The 22,917-nt window shown below is 39.9% G+C and overlaps 1 protein-coding gene across 1 annotated transcript in view; it reads left to right on the forward strand.

The window, feature by feature from the left end:
• col14a1a (collagen, type XIV, alpha 1a) overlaps window positions 1-22,917 on the forward strand; it is a gene marked incomplete at its 5' end in the record, with an annotated part of 111,230 nt that overhangs the window by 84,103 nt on the left and 4,210 nt on the right. The window contains 11 exons of the mRNA XM_079227028.1: window positions 2,311-2,364; window positions 4,497-4,592; window positions 5,518-5,571; window positions 10,106-10,159; window positions 13,489-13,542; window positions 13,681-13,752; window positions 16,584-16,619; window positions 17,908-17,974; window positions 18,121-18,312; window positions 20,781-20,858; window positions 21,920-22,075. Of these exons, the coding sequence (XP_079083154.1) occupies window positions 2,311-2,364; window positions 4,497-4,592; window positions 5,518-5,571; window positions 10,106-10,159; window positions 13,489-13,542; window positions 13,681-13,752; window positions 16,584-16,619; window positions 17,908-17,974; window positions 18,121-18,312; window positions 20,781-20,858; window positions 21,920-22,075 (913 nt within the window). The remainder of the gene's footprint in view (window positions 1-2,310; window positions 2,365-4,496; window positions 4,593-5,517; window positions 5,572-10,105; window positions 10,160-13,488; window positions 13,543-13,680; window positions 13,753-16,583; window positions 16,620-17,907; window positions 17,975-18,120; window positions 18,313-20,780; window positions 20,859-21,919; window positions 22,076-22,917) is intronic.

Genomic DNA, 22,917 nt, shown 5'->3' on the forward strand with positions numbered 1-22,917 from the left:
AAACCTATTTAAGTTTTTAAAAAAGTAAAGACTTTTCTCAGTTTTCTTCATATTTCTCCACTCTATGCTGTGCACTGACTTGTGTCGCCTCAATATCTTTTCTCCCTTTCTCTCTCACTCTCTGTCCAACCCAGATCAATAGCTTGACTGTAAAGATTTCATCTCTTTATTGTCTTTCTGTTTCTTCTTTTCTCTGTTTCCTCTTCTACCTTCACTTCATCCACACGCCTGAGGCTTCTTTTATTTTTAACTTTCTCTAGAAGCCTCTTTCTTAATGCCTGTGTCTATTGCTCTGTCTGTGTCTGTTTCTCTCGCTGCCATTGAATGGGCTTCTTAAATCACATTTTAACTGCAGCGTATTGACGGAGATGAATGATTTAATAGTGAAATCATAGGCACTTTGGTGCTAAAACTGCACCATTTAGTCAGTGGGGTTTTGAAGAAGGATGAAAAGGCAGCACCATTCCCCTTGTTAACACAATGTAATGGTTGTAACACAATAAATGTATTGTATCCCCCATGGAACACACGCTTCATATAGAGAGCCAAACTTTCAAAATCCTAACAGACTATAAAAAAACTGAGACTTTTAGTATCCTCATTTGTGTTTGTGCTGCTGAGGCTTTGCTCCCTTTGATGAACCAAGAAGTTGGAAGAAAGCCAAATAAATACCTGGATCCATTGGGATACCTGGTGCAGTATCTAAACACACAGAATACTGCAATGAGAAGGCAACTGGAAGGCAAATAAGATGGAAAACAAAATGATTAAAAACACGATCAAGAAACTATACCTGTTGCTATCTGATCCTAGGAGCTAAAAGCATTCCTATGATCTACAATGATGGGACTGCATTTTGCCAATCTGAATTATGGCTGCAGCAGAAGTCTGCTCTAAACTTAGTATCACCATCCAAAACACAGTTGGTCCTTGCTGAGAGAAATCTTTGTGTTCACTGTCATTTGCATGCATGTTACTGTCTTGCACAGCAGCAGACCTCTTCAGTTTTGTTAATCTTTGAGTCGTGTTTGAAATAAAATTGATTGCCTCAACTGAATTGCAATCTTTGCTGCCTGCTTTTGGCACAAACTCAATACCGAACATCACTTCACAATCAGTCTGACATTAAGGAAAACAAGACTTGCTGTGCCTGCCATCTCTGTTTGTTGGGATTGAATTGTGCTCACGCTGTTCGAGATCCTAGTGTTGTTTAAAAAAAATATTGAAATTTGCCTTTGGCATCAAATTAAAGTTACATGATAATAGTGGTGTACTTTTTTCTATCACAATTAAAGACCCATGAAAAATCCAAACACAATTAGTCGTATTGCTGCTGTTTGAAGCTAATTTCAGTTTTCTCTGCAAGTTTGCCCGACCTCCAACTCAAATTGTTTGCAAAAATGAATAAGAAACAGCTTTCAGAGACAAATTGCAGAGTTGACGAACACAATTATTCATTTTTTATATTTTTTCTCAAAACATGAATCAAAAGTACCGTTGTTCTGTTCTTTACCTGTAGTTTAACTCTGTCTATTTGCTGCCAAAAGGAGAATTTAAAAGATTTTTAAGCCTTTTTTAAAGTCAACCTTATTTAAATTTCCAAATACCATATGTAGTCTATATAGTTATTGGTGACTGTCCTTCGTCCTCTCCATACTGGCTGTTAAACAATCTTTTTCCAGCACCCCTCTACTGTTGATGGATGCTGATGAGGAATAAGCTAACGACTCCTGAATGGTAAAAGCAAACCATCAAACTTAAGTCTTGGGTCAACAGTTTGGTGGGTTTGACCTCATCTGTGTGTCTCCTCTCATATTCCTCGCCCTTCTTGTAAACATGCCTCCTGTCCCCCTCTGGCCTGAATGCTACAGGAACTACCGAGTCACCCCCTCATTCCCAGGGGAGGGTCTATTTAAGCAAACACGGGAAGAGGAAGTATCCCAAATGAATCAATGATTAGCAGATGTGGGTTTGTCCCCAGATAAACCTTTTGGCTATCGGGGTCAGCCCGAGGTTTACAGCTCCAGACCGACTTGCAGCGTGATAAAGTGCCGAGCCCAGAGGTGCAGTTCCCTGCACAGATCAGCGTTGGCCTCTGTCCGTCAATGTCATAATACATTCATATCAAAGACCTGTGCAGCTCCACTTTTATTAGAACCTTTGAAATGAATTCCATTTTACATGTTTAAAAGGGAGTCTGAGGGAGACATATTTTTTGCAGAGGCATGTCTTCTCCATTCCTCTCTATCTATGTGCACGACTTGAAAACACTGACTTGTATTCACAGTGTGTGTTTGGCCTGTGTTTCAGGGCGGTCCAGGCATACGGGGAGCCAGAGGAGACCGAGGAGAGCCAGGAGTGACGGTTAGTAAGATGCACTTAGTTTCAGAGAACTCTCAGCACGTACTTAGTCTCAATCAGTGTCGCGTCCCTAACTGGGGAAGAAGAAGCACCCTCATAGGAGCAGGCTGAACATTAAAGAACCTCATGATCTCACATTTTATAAGTTCAATCAGTTTAACTTTACGTGAGGCAAACGTTGAAACTGGAAGCGAATACACTTTGTCCTGTTTATCAATAAAAATAATGGGGAGCCCTCGTAGCCATGAGACTTGCTTATTATACATTTTACTCATAATCTCCACATGCTGGTCCAAACCACTACCTTCAGGGACAGAACAGCCCCCATCCCGATTAGACAATAAAAGGAAAACAGTTTGTGGTGAGTAAGTAATGCCCCTGACACAAAACAAAGGGTCTTTTACACAGCGGCCCCTCCAAGCTACAAACAGGATGTGAAGCTCCCACCCGTCCAATCTCCCTTGGACTGAAAGAAGGAGTCATTTTGGAAAAGCCTATATCGGTTTTTCAAGCTACCAGATCTTCCTTTTGGACTCAGATTTGAGGCTCTTATCGGCTCTTCTACTACCCTGTGCTTAATAGACACAGTTCCAGAAAATCCTTTCTTGAACTATTAATGCATGATTTATTGTAGAGTTTGCATCTGCTACAGTTTTGCTATGGCAATCTGTTCCAAACTCGTCCAAAGCATCCAGCTGTGGCAGTACAAGGCCTGATGCTGTTGGACATTTCTCAATGCCAATAGCCAATTCCTATCTTTGTAATTTAATCTGAGATTATAGAAGATGTGTTTTAATGCCTTTCTTATTTGAAAGAAGCAGCCGGGGTATTTGCCACTACTGCCTAGACACGCAGGGCTGTCAATCAACAAAACAAGCTGGTTTATCTCAACCATATGTCGCACTTTGACAAAGTTGAATGACAGTGTATCCAGTGCTCTACATGAAGGGGCCCACCCAGAATTTAAAACGTAGCACATCCCAAGACTGAAACAAAGACAAAGTCAAACTAATGCAAGTCTTTATACAGCCCACATGTGTTATATCTGATGTGTGTAAATGTATTAGTTTTGGAGGGAGATGCGGTGTTCTGTCCTGCTGGCACACACAGCCTCTACAGTACATACGTATGTAATAATACATGCCTGCCAGATCACACTTAGCTCAGCAGTATTTGTCCCTCTGCAGCGACAGCCAAGTGTATTTGAATAGTTGGATTATTCTGCTGGATGAGAACAGATCCTCCATAAATTCATACTTATTTATTCTCACAAATCCATCTGGATACATTACTTGTTATAGTACAAGCACTGGGACATTTTAGCCGTCTGTCCCTCAACACACACACACACACACACACACACAGAATTAATTCATGTCTGATCCCAAGTTTATTTTGATTGTTTGCATGGATAAGAAAGACATGAAGCCAGTTACGGTAAGGTTGAACAATAAAACAATAATCACAGCCAGAGTGAAGATTACTTTGGCTGCTTCTGCTGCTGAGCCGACAAGCTCCGAATGCTGCGACTAAGGGCGGGTTTGCAGGAATGCTTCTATTCTGACACCCATTGCAGGAACCCTGTCTGCAGCTCGTACACATGGATCAAATAAGCCACCGCACCGCACAACCTGATTATAGATGGATGGACAAGGGTCTCAATCTATTTCCTGTTATAGGTCTCATTATGGAAGCAGCCAATGGAAGCAAAAGCCCCCCAGCATGTAGTAATGATGTTGACCAGAGTGTGTAGTTCTGAACTTGATGGATATTTGATGTGTTGAGTAGGTGCAGCCTTTGAGGAAAAGGGCACACATCCATCTTTTCATGTCCATCAAATATGTTTATATGTGTTATTTTTCATCTTAAATCTAACTTAAATGTTGTTTTAAGTGCTATTTTGGTTCTACATTGTTACTGAAAGAATACAGTGGTTGAAATGCTTTTTCATGAATATGTGATATTAATGAGCTGATGAACGTGGAGGAGTTCACGTCACATGATGCTCATTTGGAGGGGAGCCTGCTCAGTGCTCGTGGGATTAAAGATGTTCACGTTTCCATTTTTCCTGAGCACTTAACGGATTTTTCTGTTAATAACTGAACGTTGAAATCCATTGTGTTGTTCTTTAATAGGGACCTCACGGGCCAGCGGGAGAGCTTGGCCCTTCTGGACCCTCAGGGCCTCCTGGTCCTCAGGGACCCAGTGGTCTCTCCATTCAGGGACCCCCGGTAAGACATCGCTTGTGTGAGTTTGTATGTGCATATTGAAATGCAATATAACACCAGATCTTGGATATTTCCACAGTTACTTGATAATTTCAACATTAAGATACGGTGAAGATAATTTAGCTCCCTCTCGCAAACAAAAATCCGTGGCTCTAATAATAATAATAAACTTTTTTCGGTATAGTACCGCCTTGCAGTCGTAGATAGATATCCAGGGTGTCGTAACATTTTTTTATCTGAAAACTCTTGAGTGCACTATTCTATCAATTGGTGCCTATAGGTCTCTGAGGCTATAAATACACCATCATTTGGAAAATATGTAAAAACAAACGCCCTCTCAGTGATGCTGTGAAGGTTAACAAACACAACATATCTTATTATTATCTTATTACATCTTATCATCTCAAATATATTGGCCAACCACTGACGTCGACATTTAACTTACATTTAAATTCCACACAACCCGTAAACCACGTTTCAACTTACTCTATAGAAAACATCAAATCAAGTTAAATATGACCTTTTTTGATGGGATGTGTTAAAGTATGATGAGAAAAGAAATGAAACTGGTAAAACATGAAAATGTATGTTATTGCCAGTGAATCTTGTAGCATTACATTATGAAAAATAGTCACAAAAGTGTGCTGTTTGCCATTTCACTCCCACTTGTCTCCAGTAAGGTCACAAAATGTGTGCAATTAGATCAAAGCTTAGTATTGAGCTGTCAACCATTTGCTGCCATAAACTGACAAATGTTGACGGATGCCTCAAATCTCATATCTTGTCCAAAGCACGCTGAAGCTGTTCATGGGGGCTTGTGGTGGCTCAGCATCTTATTAAGATAACTTATTGTTGTTTTTCCCGTCCTTTGGTAGCTATCATTGTAACCACTGGTCCAGCTGAGATGTAATGACTGTTTGTTTTACAGGGTGCTGCTGGGGGAAAAGGGGAGAGAGGAGAGATCGGTCCAGCCGGACAAATGGTGAGACAACATTTAATAAAAGAAATTACGTTAAAGTAAGGTACGGAGGTGAAGTGTATGTTTGGGGCTTGTTGATATGATTCCCAGCATCACAAAGTGAAACCCGGAGAGGCAACTCTTTTTCAATTTCTCCTTCTGCTTCTTTCTTGACTAAAGGAGCTAAGTAGGATTCGGTTATCAGAAACCCAGCAGTGTGTGTGTGTGTGTGTGTGTGTGTGTGTGTGTGTGTGTGTGTGTGTGTGTGTGTGTGTGTGTGTGTGTGTGTGTGTGTGTGTGTGTGTGTGTGTGTGTGTGTGTGTGTGTGTGTGTGTGTGTGTGTGTGTGTGTGTAAATTGTTCTCCTATGGTTGGGTGTGGAGAATACAAATGAGTCCTACATCCATTATCACTGAGGTGCCATGGCCCTGCAGGCTCACATAAATGAAACTTGTTGCCCTATAAAGGCATTCCTGTAACTTATTTTTTTTATATATTAGCCCAGCCCAACTTAAAGATGTTTGTTAACTCTTTCTAAGAGTATTTATCTCTGTAAATCATTAGCCAAGTAACTGTTGCTCCAGAGGCTTTTTTTCAGCCAAGTGCAACATCGGAAATTCTGTATTGTCAAAATATGTTTTTATGTCATAAAAAAGATGCCACAAAGGCATAGGCTATTCAAAACCAAATGTGCAGTGCTGCATTTTGGCTTTGTTACTGCTTTTTTTAAAATGATACCCATAAAACCCCAGAAATGAATACACAGCATCCACAACACTTCTGGTTATTCTTGTTTTCTTAAAAGTAAAGGGCCACAAAAAAGGCATGCCTTCATCTTAATCCAAACTCCATTACATGCATTTATAATACTGTCCATCATAATGTCTGAATTAACTATTCTTAACAACACTTTGGATTTGTTGTGCAGTTTTGTGAAAGAGTTAAAGACCAGGAGAGTTAGAGAGAGATGAGGGGAATATAAAAGTGTGTGTGTGTGTGTCTGCATGTGTGTGTGTGTGTGTGTGTGACTGTTTTGTTGCTGACACACATGCACAGTGACACAGACACAGAGCCGCTTAATGGAATCATCGGGATGGTAATAATCGTTAACGGCGTCTCCATTATTGGGCAGTGAACCAATCAGAGGTAATACTGAATTCATTTAACGGAGTTCTACTGGGAGCCCTGAACGTCCCCAAGGACAGAGTCAATGTTCAAGGAACTCTGACCAGGAAAAACATACAAATTATGTTATTAATTTGTCCTTTTTTTAAAATCCATATTTGTACAAACATATATTCCTTGACACATTGCAACAGTAATAATGTGTTGCTGCTACAAACAGTGTGCTGGGAATTATATAAGATCACAAAACTCAACGTTCCAATACATTTTTGTAAGTTGTGTTTTATTAACAGCTGCAACAAGAGGGTCGACCAAGCCTCGTCCACACACACACGCACACACACACACACACACACACACACACACACACACACAGACTTGAAAATAGATTGAATCGAGCTAATTGGGCGAAACCGTTTATCATTTGTGAGAGTGTACCATGGGAGTGTCGAGCCTTTCAGAGTTTCAGGGTTTGAGCCATGTGCTTCATTCCCACTAGACTGGTGGGTTAAATATTAAAGGATTCATTAAGGTAACATAATACATTGTCATTATGTAAAAGAGGTTCACAGGGAAATTATAACACACAGCACAATTCAGTTTACTATTATTGGGCTTACTCAGGCAACAGTTTTTGTTAATATCCATTATAGTGATATATTATAGTATGCTGGGCTAATAGGGGATATATCTCGCAATATCTCTCATAAGGGGGTCCTTAAGTTTTAGCAGCACAAGTGGAATAAGCCTTATATTATCATGTATTAAAATGCTGCCTGCCAGATAATTTTCCTAGTTCTTCTCAATCAATTTTACCATCTTTGCTTTGCACCTCATTATCATCACAGTTTTTACATCAGAATGTCCCTCAGTTTCAATCAAGTGTAGAAAAACTGATATTGTGCCACTAAGCAGATTACTTTCTTATAATTTTTACACACACATTTAGGAGTACGGGTGGATAAACTCATTTTAAATTCATTACGACCAGATTTAGCTGCAGTCGAGCTCTTCGTGTGGAGCTGCAAAAGTTTAGATTTTGAGAGACAGCTCCTTCATGGACCGCTACTATTTTCTTTCCGCACCAGAGCACAACTTGTTACAGTCGCTGCTTCCATCAACCGATCACGAGTCATGTCCAGCTGATACATCGATCTGCCTTCCGAGTGCACACACACACACACACACACACAGTCACACACACATTGCATTTCATACTGTACTTTAAGACATTAAGATACCCTGCAGAGGACGATCACTATCCTAGAGTAGTGGCTTTGTACTTCAAATTATTAAGAAAGTTTGTGCTAATAGGGTCTTCATTATAAGACAATATTTTACAAACCTCAATCAAATGTAGTGTGGACAGGTGTTTATGACAGAGGCAGCTGTAAAGACAAGCTGTTGTTATGCTGAGGCTGATATTCATGTGCCTGAAATGTCTTGTTTCTCTTTCTTTTGTTGAGAGACTTGCTCGTTGATCAGAATCAAATTCAGTCACTGATTGGAAGTCTTATTTATAGTTTGGGAATTTTTACCACATCTGTTTCCATTTCAAGGATTTGCATAAGGAAGGAACACACAATAACCAGTTTTGTGAGGAGAGAACAACTAGTCTCTGAACCAGCTCACGGAGAACTGCAACACTTTCTGATGCAGCACTATCTAGTTCTCTCTCTCTCTCTGCCTGCATAGTCCTATTAATAAAAGCTGGCAGTGCTGCCCCGTGCCGCACTATGTTTCCGAGTAATAATGTGTTTTGTCAGAGGTGTGTGTGTGTGTGTGTGTCTCCTCAGTGGGGGAATTGTAGCTTCCAGGGCCCTGTTGTAATATACGAGGGACCACAGAGAATATCACAACTCTAAAACATCAATTACCTCTTGCTCTTTCTTTCCCTTTCTCAGTTTCTCCCTCTCTTCAGCTCTCTCTCTCTCACCCTTTCTTCCTCTCTCTCTCTCTCTCTCTCTCTCTCTCTCTCGCTGCAGAAAATACAATGTAACCTTGTCATCAGCGTCCTCTCCGCCTTTGTTTCAATTTGACAGTGAAAAATACAGCTGCAAAAAATGTGTGTTTGTCTTGGTGTGTGTGTCCATCTCACTCATTTTCATTCAGTTTATCAGTGTGTGTGTGTGTGTGTGTGTGTGTGTGTGTGTGTGTGTGTGTGTGCATGTGTGCGTTATCATGTAATCACTTTAGTTTTGTTAGAGTGGAATATAGATTGCGTAGCATTCATTTAAACTCTGTCACTTCTAGATCTTTCGCAGATGTATATAGTTACCCCTCTTAGCCCTTCATTTTACACTTAATCTCAACAAATGCGTGTGTGTGTGTGTGTGTGTGTGTGTGTGTGTGTGTGTGTGTGTGTGTGTGTGTGTGTGTGTGTGTGCGGCAATCCCGAGGCTAATGTGTCGAATAGGAATCACTTGGATTCTGATCATTCAGTCCTCTGGCCTCGTTGCTACACCTTATGAGTTATTGATAACATAATGTGTCTGCAATAATGACCGAAATATAATGACATACATTAAAACATCTTGCAGTGTTTTACGTTATAAAGCAATTATCAACTGTTAATAATAAATACTTTGTAGTTTATATTCATCATAACTTATCATTATCTATTTATGTGAAACATCAGTGCGGTCTGAATAGCGTTTGCTGTGCATATTAACTTGTTTCCGGTATCATTCTTTGTTTCCAATTCTTCAACATTCAAGTTGTTGCACTGGCTTACTTCGCTTGTCTGTGTCTGTGTGTGCGCGTTTGTAGATGCATGGGAGGAAATGGTCGGAGAGACATTATTGCAAATGTCTTGGGAGAACGTACATCAGCCAACATCTAAACAAGGACGCATCATTAATCATAACCGGCCTGTCCTCTGCGACCCCGGCCTGCAATTTGTAGGACCTTTTACAGTGTTAACTCTCCTGTTTTATGAGCTCTCCTGCACTAATACCGAAGTGCAGTGATACATCACCCCAACACTTAATCCATGACTGTATTTTGGAATCGCTGCGTGCATTGACCTGCAGAGAGCTGGATGAAGCCGGAGATGGAGCAGCATGGTGGCCTGACGATATAGTGACCGTCCACAAATCACTTTTATGACCACTGCTGTCAAAGCATCGTTGAGCAAGACAGCAAACCCTTATCTGTTTTGACCTTTGGTTGTGTATATGTAATTAAAGTCATTCTTTGTTATGCTGTATGGAATTTGGCAGATGAAATGCCTTGTAAACATTACAGGGTATGAACTGTAATGTTCGGATCTAAAGGAAAAGCGTACATGTATTTTTAACTGCTATCCCAAAAACTTCACATTTTTGCAGTTTAATGCTACTTTTCTTATATTGTTGTATTGTTTTATATTCTCACTAAATGTCCAGTTCCCCGCAGTCAGTGTTGTGAAACCTGCTTGTTTGTGTTTTGTTTAGGGTGTTCCTGGAGGCTCGGGCTCCACTGGTAGAGACGGTCCCCCGGGAGCAAGGGTAAGGCAATGCACTGACACTACCGCTGTTGGTTACCGTTACACAGGTAACTTTACAATATAGTATAGTGATGCATATACATACTCATGTTGTCTACAACGCTATATACTAGATAATATGGGTATTTTTATTTAGTTTTGAGTTAAATGGGTTATGAAAACACAATCCTGTGGCAGCTTTGATGTGAATATAAAAAAAGACAATATCAATATCAAGCCATGTCTTTTTGCTGATACCATCATTAGTTAAAGATGCGAAAAAGGACAATTGGATTTGGTTTTGAGAAAAGACATGTAGGCATAGCAAAACAAGGTCTTTATTCTTTCGATTCAGTCTTTTGGAAAAAGACAATTACAAGCAATCATAAATAAATAGTGTTATTAGATGTGCTTAAGATGAGCAACATTGTTTTTCATGTTGTGTTTGTACTTGCTGTACTGTGGTCCTGTTTCCCGTATCTAAATGTTCTGTTTCTTCATAAAACCATACAAGTCTTACCCCAGTTGAAGAAAACATTAAAGTATAAATATAGTAACTGTGGTTTACAGAGGAATTGCGCCTTATAATACCCACCTGGGCTGTAAATACCAAACCAGTAACGCAGCCAGAGCGTAATGTGTCGGCAGAAAGAAGAGGTTTTATCCAAACACGTAATATGATAAGAGAACAGTTTTGTCCTGGCCTCGCTCCTGAGGTGAAGGACTCTACACATAATCCATCTGCTGTCTCTTTGCTGGCTGACAGGGGTCCAGACAGTCATCCCCTTAGTGCTAGTTTTAGAGCATAGTTTGCAGGCTTGTCATGTGGTTCCCTTCAGGACAAGTATTATAAGTATTAAGTATTATATAATGCTTCATCACATGCAGTTATTATAAAGTGTTTCCATTTATTTTAGTTTGTCCTGTATTTGGTCCTGTTAGAGGCAGCAGAGAAGTCTCTCTCTGGTCCTATGGCTTGCTAACACTTTATAATAACTGCACGCAATGAAGCATTATATAATACTTAATTTACAAATGGCGAATCCATCATTTATCAAGTATGGGACAATGCTTTATAAATGATGAATTAAGTGTTTACTCATACTTAACTAATGCTTCATAGCGTGCAGTTATTATAAAGTGTTACCCTATTTTTTATTAGGTGTATAATCACCTAAAACTAATAACCGTTGTGTTTTAATTTGCTTAGAACGAGTCCTTCATAACCACAAAGGGTGCAGGTTTTCACGTTGCACAGCCGTGATTCTACGGTAGCTCAGAACGGCGCTGGCTCTAGAGAGCTTTGCACGTTTTTTACGTTACCTGAAGGCCACCGTACTTTTCCAACATGAGTGTGAAACTACGGTAACGTTAGCCTCCGAGTGCAAAACCGTGGTTCAGCTGCTAAAAGTATGGAAGAAGTCTTGAAAGAAACCACGGCGTCGCCTCAGTTTTGCGCTCAGCTGCTCGTGTTACAACGGTCTTGGTGTGACACCTCATCATACACGCTGGACCTTTAACTCACGATCTGTTTTTGGTTTGTGAATAACAACCACACAAATTACATTGATTATTACTTTTCTTCGGTTGTTGTTTGAATCAGCAGTGTGCTCGAAATTTTGATTTCCTGACTATAGCTTGTAGACATGTGGAGCAAGGCTTTGTCTGCACACATCACATATCATTGCAGTTTTGATGATATGTAAATATATCTGAATATTGTAGTTTTTCAGGATGCATTGAAAGCAGTAGGGAAGGGGACGCATTGAATACTGATAAGAGTCAATTCACAAGAGGCCATCAATACAACAGCCATTTCTGTTATCACCATTCTTTTGACAGCGAGATAGAAAGTACTGAACAATAATTATTAATAAATAAGAAGCAGCTTTTAAAAACAAATGAGTTCACAATGCGTGTGCTAGTCTGTATCATCTAAAGCAGAACGGGGAAAGCAGATAGCTCTTTATTGACTACATCCAGCATCGCACTCGTCCACTGGGCATAAACACTGCACTGCATTGTTTGTGAGGTGTATAGAAGCCAAAAGAAGTCTTGCAAAGATTCACTGCAACACCCAGAGACAGTGCAGTTCTCATCAAGATTGTACTTGTGCATCTAAGCTCAGAGTTCAGTCTTTTAAATAAAATAATCTTGTTAACACAGAAAGAACCGTCTCTTTGTGGTGCTATGCACATAAAAATCGGTATCGGGAGCTTTCCTGCACACAATAAAACCTTTTGTAGCTTGAAATTATACATTTTGCTTGAACCTGGCTTCCTGTGAGAGAATGCAGGAAGCTGACTTTCTTATATGAAAAATAGAAAAGGGAAAAGTTGAATGTTTGGATTATGATATAGCCAGTAATGGGAATGTGCACAGTTTAACACCAGGCGGGCTCTCTTCCGAATGCCTCGTGTAATGTTTCTTTGCTTGCCAGTGGAACGTTTTAAAACCTTTTTTGTTTTGAAATTATGAATCTCTTTGTTCCAGATGTGCGTTTGCTAAATTTGGAACGATTTCAAAGCAATTAGAGAGACATTGTGAGACGTGGATATCGCGAGGAGCTGAGTGTTTACTGTGTGGCACCAGAGTGACTTTTTTCTGATGTCACATTCTGGCTCGTTATAATTTAGTAGATTTAGATTATGTTATGTTTAACCTCACCCAGGTTAGACTGAACATCATACAAGGAGTGTGTCCATGTTGAAAGGGCATCAGCCTCAATGCACGACCACAAAGTAACTTCAGACCTCCAAGCTAAAAATGAAAGGATTAAGTGAACCTTAGGTTAAACTGTTTTCCAGGACAATCTGAAAATGTGTTTTAATAACACTAAATTTGTTCAGTTTAAATGGCCTATAAATATCGAGATAGATCAAAGCCATCATCATGCTATTATATATCATGTTATTATATGTCATACCGTAAGAAAACCTGACCAAATGCAGAATTGTAATGCAGTTGGTATGAATGTGCTCCTAAAGTTAAAGCTCCAGTTTCATATTCACGTGTTCTCCTCAAACCACAGTATCATGGGGAAGACATTACATGGCGGAGATGGTTTTAAACACCTTGAGGAAACTATAATACAGACTGTGAAAAAGGCAACAGTCTTATTGTGGAGTCAGGAAGAATGCACCTGTGTTTTCTACAAACTGTCTAGAAGTAAAACCAAATCTAGAAGTTTGATTGGAGGCCTTTGTTTGCAGACCTGGAGTTTGGACATCAGCGATGCAACAGCGACTGAGTTTGGTTGCCATCAGTAGCCTGGATGTTAATTGTACTAGAAAATAACCATCTTACTGAGAGTGCAGCTAATAATTAAGAGTTATGATCTGCGTCCCTCAGGGTCTGCCGGGTAATAATGGACCACAGGGACGACAAGGGCCTCCTGGACCTGGTGTAAGTGTCTATTCGCTGTTATTCTCAGCATTATTTTGTCCATGAGATCACATGATACATGGGCTTAACTGAAGCTTTTGCTTCCTGTCACCTTCCTTCTGCTCCATCTCTTACTTTTACTGCCTGTCTTTCTCTCAGGGAACCCCAGGAGCACCAGGACCTCTCGGACCTGGAGGGTCAACAGGGTCCCAAGGAGATCAAGGACTTCCTGTGAGTGAAAACAATGCTTTTATTTTGTAAAGATTGATGTGAAGAAAAAAAAACACATGAACTCTATCAAAATACCTGTGAACAGTTTGACATAACTTTTCCAGATTAACAATGAAACAATGAGGACATGACCTCTCCACTACTTCTTCCTCCTCCTCCTTCTGATTTCTCATCAGAGAAATTTGGAAAAGTATGATTTTTCTCCCATCATGTCTCTCATGTCTCTTAAAGGAGACAACAATCTCACGGTTGAATCACAAAGTTACAGATGTGTTTGAATATTAATAACATTGTGGTTCGATTCCAGGGCTGACAATGAGCTCACACAGATTGTTTATTCTTCTCCTTTTTGTCCTGTTTTTCTGATCCTTCATATCTTGACTGGAAACCTGGCTGGTATTATTGGACACAGTCCTCATACACATGTCTCATTTAGTAATACATGAGTATTACTACTTAGTATAATAACTCATCTTTTGAAAATTAAAATATTAAGGTCCACCTTTGATTTAATGATGTCCAAGTGTCGGAGAAGGATGAGGAAGAGAAGATGTTGGGTTCCAAACTTTGTGTAATGTGAACAGAAACAGATGATACTGTGATGGTGCTGACAGCTAATCTAGCCTTGGGTCAGCTCTGCAGGCCAGAAGCAAAGTTTGGCTCAGAGAGGCAGAGCCATAAATCAATTACTGAAACTATCTCTCCCTTGACACACACACACACACACACACACACACACACACACACACACACACACACACACACACACACACACACACACACACACACCAGTGAGAGATCACATCTGCCTCATCTCTAAGACGTAGGAACCACAGACACCCCATATGAATGTATACGCACAAGCGGAGACTAAAAAGAAAATCAGATTTCGCTTTCCTGAGAAATAATCTCTTACACATCTTAAACTTTTAGTTTCAAAATTTCAACAGTTTCAACATTAGATTGCTGATTCAGTCCTCTCTCCGCCCCTTGCAACCCTTCTCCGGGTGTCTGCTGCAAGATTATATTATCCTCTTAAACAAGTGTTTTTGTTTATCTGAAATAGCAGCCATATAAATCTGCAGGGAAATGCTTGCATTTGGTTTCATTGTGTTGTCACTGACCTTAAGACATGGAAGTTATTCCGAGTTGTTTTGTTGAGGTGGACACACATCTGTATATATATATATATTTTTATATATATATATATATAAATAAATATATATATATGTATATATATAAGAATAGCAGTCGTTTGACCAGCTAAAATATGTGCCATGATTTTGTCTTCCTGAAATTATATATATATAGTATACCAATCAAGACAAGATAAGAGTGTAAAGGTGCAGCGTGGTAAGACTTCACGAGTTCATGTTCCAGTTCATCTCATGTGAAATCCAAAACCGTTCAGATTTAGAAATGACTTGATTCATCTGGACATGTTATGCTCTATCTATCAATATCAATATCCATAAAACGTCATAATACGGAGCAGAACAAAACTTGTTTTATTTGTGGCTTATTATCAGGTCTTTGCGAAGTAGTCAATTGGTCCAAGTTGTCAAAATCTTTAAGGGTGACAGAATCCAGCTTGACTAGGCATTTGGATTGGTCATGAAATGTGGTTTACTTGTTCATTGACTGTTTCATATACCTCTGTATAAACAGCATCACATTGCCGCAGCACTTGATGATGCCCTGAAGGAGTCAGAGTGTGTGTCTGAGCGAGACCAGAGACTGCTTCTGTGGTTTCCAGTGACTCAACCACCTGAGAGGGTTTTAACCACATTGTTTGACTTGGTTGCAATCCAATTTATGTTTGCCATTTACAAACAAACAAACAAACAAAAAAGCAACAATCTTCTTTGGATTGTTTTACTAGTCCACACTGAGGAGCTGTGCAAGAGGAAAGTCCTCATAAAATGACTTCCCTCTGCAGACGAATGTAAAACCTATTGAGTGAAAAAACATTGACGCTGTACTTTGGACAGATTCTCCACGTACAGGGCACAATAGGAAGATAGTTTTGATAGTATAATAAATCAGATTTGTATGAGAGATATTACTTTGGCTCCCACGCAGTTTGATTCGCTTTCCCCATGTCCCGCTGATAAGACAGTAGACATTTATACGTCCAGGAAGACTCAGGAGATCCGGACAGTCACACAGAGGAGGTCCAGGAGAAGACTTTTATTGTGGAGACCTCGAGCCAATGCAGCGGCTGTGTCAAATGTTGGCACGGGCTTTCTATCATCTGCAATATAGTGCACACACTCTATGATATTTCAAGCGTGCACACACACTTTCTCATGGTTCTCTATCCCATTAACCCACTCAGCACAGAGACATTCAGTCGACGGTCAAGGACATGTTTCCCCCCCAAGATAAACAAACAGGTTTTTATTCAAAAGCTGTAACAACATCAAGCTGATATGTATCATATCTGCACATGGCGCTTTGGCCAGGAAATATTTTTATTTGCCCCCGGATCACAATGCGTTACACTGTGATATGCATTGACTGGCTTTTTGTGTGCGAGCGTGTGTTATGATCAGATATGCATCTGTGTGTTTTACAGTGTTGGCAGCAGCAGAAAAGAATCCCATTCAGGCCAAAGAATTGCACTCTGTTTGTGGGCACGCAGGCTTTGATGTGTGTGTGTGTGGACACAAAGAACCTGGACACATTTAGTCATACCACCAGCTGTTAGAGCAGAGAAGAAGTGTGTGTTTGTGTGTGAGATGAAGAGGCATAAAGAAAAGAAGAGAGTCTATTTCCCAGTGCACATCCCAGCCAAATGATTATTCTCCTTCTGTGCTTTTACGTTTCAGGGTCCTGCTGGTACCAAAGGTGATAAGGGAGAAAGAGTAAGTGATTCCACTCACCCACTTCAACCGCTGTTTAGAGCAAATAATTTTTTACTGCTCCATTATACAGCGGGCATTTTGTTATTTTGCTGAAGTAAAACTCAGACTGTTTCTCACTGATACTTCACACCCTTGTTTTGAAGAAACCAAATTATGCTCCAGTACACATTCACTGTTTCTCATTTTGTTTTTTTCCACCAAAAGTTCCACCAATTATTTTTCACTCACTCAACCTCGTTCAGAGTGAATCAAATCAGTGTTCATGGTTGAGATTTGCAGCGAAGCAGGGTCTGTATTTCTCCTGGGCAACTTGAATTGAGCCTGTAATTCCTGTTTTCGGCCCCATTGTATGAACTGTTCGGGACGTTCGTACATCGCTGCGGTCAACATGACTTAAAAAAACATGGCAGGAACTTCTCCTCTTTGTTGTGCATTTTGTCGGGGTTGCCCAGTTTGAATGAAGCTGGTTATAATCGTGTTATTATCTTGTAGTGCGCATCCTAAAATCTATTTCACAGGGATTTAAATAGTTAATATATGAATGGAGGGAAGTAAACGTTTGCTACAAAGCTTTTTTTCCTGATTTATTTTTTGTGATAAACACAGTAATCAGTCACATCATTTATTATAAACATCAGTTTATCTGTGAGACCTTTTTGATTAAAGATGCATGTGTGTATGTAATCAAAAATGTATGTATTAAAACTCTCAACGCCATTAAACTGAAGTAATAAAGGTTGAGTGCCAATTAAACAACTCAAAATCAACATCTTTTCAATTGAATATTATGTTGAAGGGGTAATGACTGGGAACTAAAAGTATTGTCAAATCAAATTAACATACTGACTTTACTTCCCTCCCAAAATGGCTGAATATACCAAAATACTGAATATAGACCCTCCTGAACTTTGAGGTTAGGATTAAAAAACTATCAATTACAATTGAACAGTTAAAAAAAACTATTTTGAGGTTATCAACTCACTACCATCTCTAGTTTCAGGTCACTATAACGCAAAATGTAAGAATAAGGCTCTTCCTACATCAAGTTAAGTCTCCAATAAAAGCAAAGTACTTCAATAAATATAAAATAAGCTCTTCTGTTTTGGCCAATATAAATATAAGGGCCATCTGAGTGTGAAATAAAGGTAGCTACACACATTGAAACATCCATCCACCAATGTATTAATCGCTGCTCTGAGGTTGTAAGTAAGTGTGGTTGCTCCAAGTGAAAAGCTGTATCAGTGGTTGTATGACATCTGACCGTGAGCGCTCCTTATTTGCTCTTCAGGGTGATGTGCAGTCCCAAGCTGCTGTGCGTGCCATCGCACGGCAAGTGTGTGAGCAGCTCATCCAGAGTGAGTTATGAGGGATATTTACACAATAACACCAGCATGTTATTAAGTCAAATGTGTCCTTTGACCTCTACTTGGCTTCACTTCTCACCTTGGGTAAAGCTCATTCTAAATCATTTGGAACCATTCTCCATCTCCACCTCCTGCAGACCACTTGTCTCGCTACAACTCCGTACTGAACCAGATCCCCGTCCAGTCAGCGGTGTCAGTCCGAACAGTACCGGGACCGCCCGGAGAGCCGGGTAGGAGAGGCCTCCCAGGACCTCAGGGAGAGCAAGGGGCGAATGGCAGGCCGGGCTTCCCAGGCACCAGCGGCCAGAACGGACGACCGGGAGAGAGAGGTGAGAGAGGAAGGTGTTGAAGGATGGGTCTCTGAAACAGGGATTTTACAGGATGCGTCGCACATGTCGAGAGATACGAATATATCTTATTCTCTCAGTAATATACAGACTGGTCATAAACCATCATCTGTGCTTCACTGTTTGGGTTGTGTCTACACACTCTGACTGCATGTTATTGTTTTTTTATGTTCTATTTATTTAAACCTTCATTTAACCAGGAGAGTCCCATTGAGATTTAAAATCTCTTTTTCGAGGGAGACCTGGCCAAGACAGGCAGCAATATATGAAACACAGTTACAGACAAAACACAGAACAAGACAAGTTGAAAGAAACTAAAAGCATTAGCATTTGAAAGAGGGAGGAAACATTTGAGTGATTATTAGACTGCTCTTGCTGCAGTAAGCAGGTTATATTCTGATAGTCGACTAGAAAATAGGATGGGAAAAAAACTGTGGAAAGAGATATTATATGCAGTTTAGAAGTATAGTTCACTAAAACACTGTCTATGGAGCCGTTTGAGCTCTTGAGACAAATCCAACACAGGTGATCCACAGAAAAAAGGAGGGAAAACCTCAAAGACAGGAAGCCAAGAGGCCGGGGACTTCAAAATAAAACAGAAAAAACAACTAAACCAAAACCAAGATCATTACGATTAGACTTAGAAAATATTATAAACTACTAATACTTCAATGTCTTCAAAAACCAAAAGACCAAAATAACCAAAAACCAAAAGAAAAATGTATGGAGAGATTATGTAAAAATGTGTTCTGCAATATAAAATGTGTTTCAACAGTAATAAAGTAATACATATTTCCTAATAACAAGAGTGTCCAGCTGGTTAGGCAGTGTGTGTGTGTGTGAAATAGTTAAATGTGTTACTGTATGTAAAGTGATGCATTTTGGGCTTTTACTGTGAAAAGTGCAGAACATTTATCACAGTTTGAGCTGCAACAGTCTGCTTGTTTGTGGTCTGGCCGGCTCTGCTACACAGTCCGGGTCAGAGCTCTGCAAGGTTCAGTCCAGGCCAGAAGGCAGTCTACCTCCGATATCCATGAGGTCATCCCCCTGCCACTAGTCTTTAGTGGAGAAACGGCTTTTATGAGGCTTAGTCTTCATCACTAAATCATGCAACCCAAACGAAAGACCCACATACCGAATGAGCCGGCACACACGGAGGGTTAGGAAAGCTGAGAGCAACTGTCAGGAAATGTCAAGCATGGTTACCTCCCCCTTTACTGGGTCAGACCTTTGATTCTACCCAATAACATTTACAATCTGCAGCCACCACACACACATACACACATACTTTCTTGTTTTATAGGCTGAACTGAAACCAGAGTAGGCCAAATGTTATAGAAGATGTATAGCAGGCTAAAGAAAAGTAGACACGTTATTATTAAATCAGATGGTCCATGTAAGGCAAATTCCTGAATGAGGAACGAAGCTGTGATCAGATCAAATACATATAGTCCACGTACAATATTGCTCTGAATATAGAGACTATATGGGTCAGTTAGTGGCCATTGAGAGAAAATATTACGAGGCGAGGCCATTGTGGAGAATATTTTGTATTTGAGGTAATGTAAAAAAATGTTCTCTTGAGCCCCACTGTGCTTACTTCCTCTTTACCAATGCAGTTGATGGAGGTGGTCATAAAAGCAGCAAGTGAAATGAAATCTGCAGCGTATGGTTCACTAATATTACAGAGCCTCCATTAGGTCATTTAAACAGATGTACTAATCTGTTATACCGATGTTGGGATAGAAAGTGGTGACATACTTTTCCAAAATACAAGAATCTGAGTAAAAGTACTCATCCTGAATAAAATGGCTCTTTCTTTGATGCATTCATAGGATTATATTATTATTGTAGCTGATCTAGGTGGAGCTACTTGTAACTACTTTATATGCAATTATGGGTAATCTATTCAAGTAGTTTCCAAATTAGGAGTTGAGCATCATACAATTAATCTGAGGGGTCCAGAGACGATAAATGAGAGTTTGAAAGAAGAAACTAAGTTCTGCTTTACAAATCTTTATTCATTTATTTATTATTTCTTTGTAAAATATTAGATAATGTTACATCTGTAGGCCTCAAACTATTATTTCAATGAAACCACGTGAGAGGTTCAGAGGGACAATCAGCTAATATACTCTAAAGGGGTTATGAGACAAAATGGTTGGGGCACTGCTTTATTCTTTAGGAATTAATTACATCTTATCATCTTATAATATTCTATAACGATAGCTGTCAGATAAATGTAGTGGAGTAAAAGTGCAGTATTTCCCTATGAAATGTAGTATTGTAGAAGTATAAATTAGTATTAGTAAAAATAAAGTACCTCAAAATTGTACTTGAATGCAACTAACGCCTTAATAAACGCCCATGGAGCTTTATGCACCTAAAAGGGCCGAAGCAAGTTATGGTTTTGAGTTTAAAGTGTATCTCTTTGAACTGTGTGTTTCCAGGTCCTTTGGGAGAGAAGGGAGAGAGAGGAAGTCCAGGAGTTGGAAGTCAGGGACCTCGAGGACAATCCGGACCTCCAGGTACGATTCTGACAAACCTTTAGTCCTCCATAATATAAACCAACTGAATCCACTCTTTCTAGTCTCGGTGCTCAAATATAATTTGGAGGCGCTGGAGCTGCTTCAAAATGAGATAAAGAAATGTTCAGAATAATGTTAAATTGTGTTGTTTTCCGACTGCAAACAAGCTAGAGCTGCCATATAAATGTTTTTTTCCCTTGTGTTCCCTCTGTAAACCAAAAGCAAAAACTAATTTTAGATATTGAAACAATATCACTACACAGATACTTAATGTGTTGTGGATCTGCGTTCCGCCGTCTGAGAAAAGCAAGCGGACGTTTTGGAGCGTGAATATAATTTGCTGTATTGATTTCCTGTGAGAAGTTTTGGGGGGTCTGTGTTATGAAAATGTGTCAGAGATGGGATTTACTGTTTACTGTTGCGCAATCAATACTCACAGAACAAGCTGACAAAACTCCCCAGAAAACTTTTCTATTATCAGATAACCGCTGAGGAGAATTCCCAAACTTCAATATATGAAAAGGGAAATCTTCCCTGAGAGAAATGTGCGGGGCAAAGTTCTCCATCTCCGTCTCCGTCTCCTCCCTGTGCTTTTTTCTGGAATATTTGTGGGATGACAATTTGAGCTTTTGGCAAATGAAACTCACCTCAAAGTATTGATTTCATATTTCAGCTGACTGCTGAAGTGAGACCTGATGGAGCGCTTTTTCTTGTGTAAACAGAAAACAGAAGCCTCTGGCTAAAAACGCCGTTATTCCCGCTTTTGCCCTCAGGACATTAACTATTATCTCCATCATCCAGAAATGACAATCATGTCTTTTCTGCCATGTTGTCAGAGCAGCAGAGAGAGAGAGAGAGAGAGAGAGAGAGAGGGATTTAGAGAAGATTGAAGAGGTGATATTACGGTGACGGGATGTAGCCACACGTTTATTTTCCTTCCCTCTCTTCTTTACGCCCTCTCGCCAGGCGTCACGCTGGCGGAGCTGTTTTAATGAATGCGTATTGATGACTGACTTAATGTGTTCGGCCATCTTTAACACAAGCTTTCCCTCCGCCCTCAGGCCTGCCAGGTGAAGGGCGGACGGGCAGCCAGGGCCCACCTGGTCGGCCTGGGAATCAGGGAGCACCGGGGAGGTCGGGGAATCCAGGCGGCACAGGAGCAGCCGGCCCGCCGGGCTACTGTGACCAGAACTCCTGCATCGGGTACAACGTCGGAGGTAAACTCTTCACTTTAACCCTCTTATTTAGCGTTCATAAGCAGTGCATACATTTATTATAAAACACTTTAATGTAGTTGTATGGAAACATTTAGTTTGTTACATTGCAGTATTTTGTTTTACAATTTTAACTTCTCCTACGAGCACATCTTCAGCATATATAATAATTATTGGAAAACTGTATTCTTGTCCTGTATAACATTTCCAAATGGAGCCTTTATAGAAAAAGTCTAGTAGAGACATAAAAGCACACATGTACACAGTAGGTCAGGTTATGGCAAATAAAAAATAACATTTTGCCTTAAATATTTTTCCAAAAGCAGTCAACACATGAAATATTCTTTGTTTGTACTTTATTTGTGTTCTTTTGCCACTGAGCATTATGTTTAATCTTTTACCAGTATAACACACTGAAATATGGGTTTCACAGTGACAGCCGGCTGGGATATAGTTATTATTCTCATAAAGCTCTCAGAGAATCGGAGAACGATCTATATTTTATGGTTGTTTCATTGTGAAGTTTATACATTCATGTCCACACTGATGGATTAAGAAATGAATCACTGACCCAAGCTATTTATCTATATTGAGATATAATGAAATATGCGGTTACATTCAGAGACACACACACACACACACACACACACACACACACACACACACACACACACACACACACACACACACACACACACACACAGGACTTTGAATATTCATAGTGATGACAGCCCTTTATGGATCCGTTGTCTTGGGTCATCTCAGCAGGGATATTGCACATAACAGCTTCTGACGACTCTTCTTAATGAAACATAATCTGCTAAAAGTAGCTGACGAATGAGACG

This window comes from Taurulus bubalis, assembly GCF_910589615.1.
Source record: "Taurulus bubalis genome assembly, chromosome: 12".
NCBI classification, from domain to species: Eukaryota; Metazoa; Chordata; class Actinopteri; order Perciformes; family Cottidae; genus Taurulus; species Taurulus bubalis.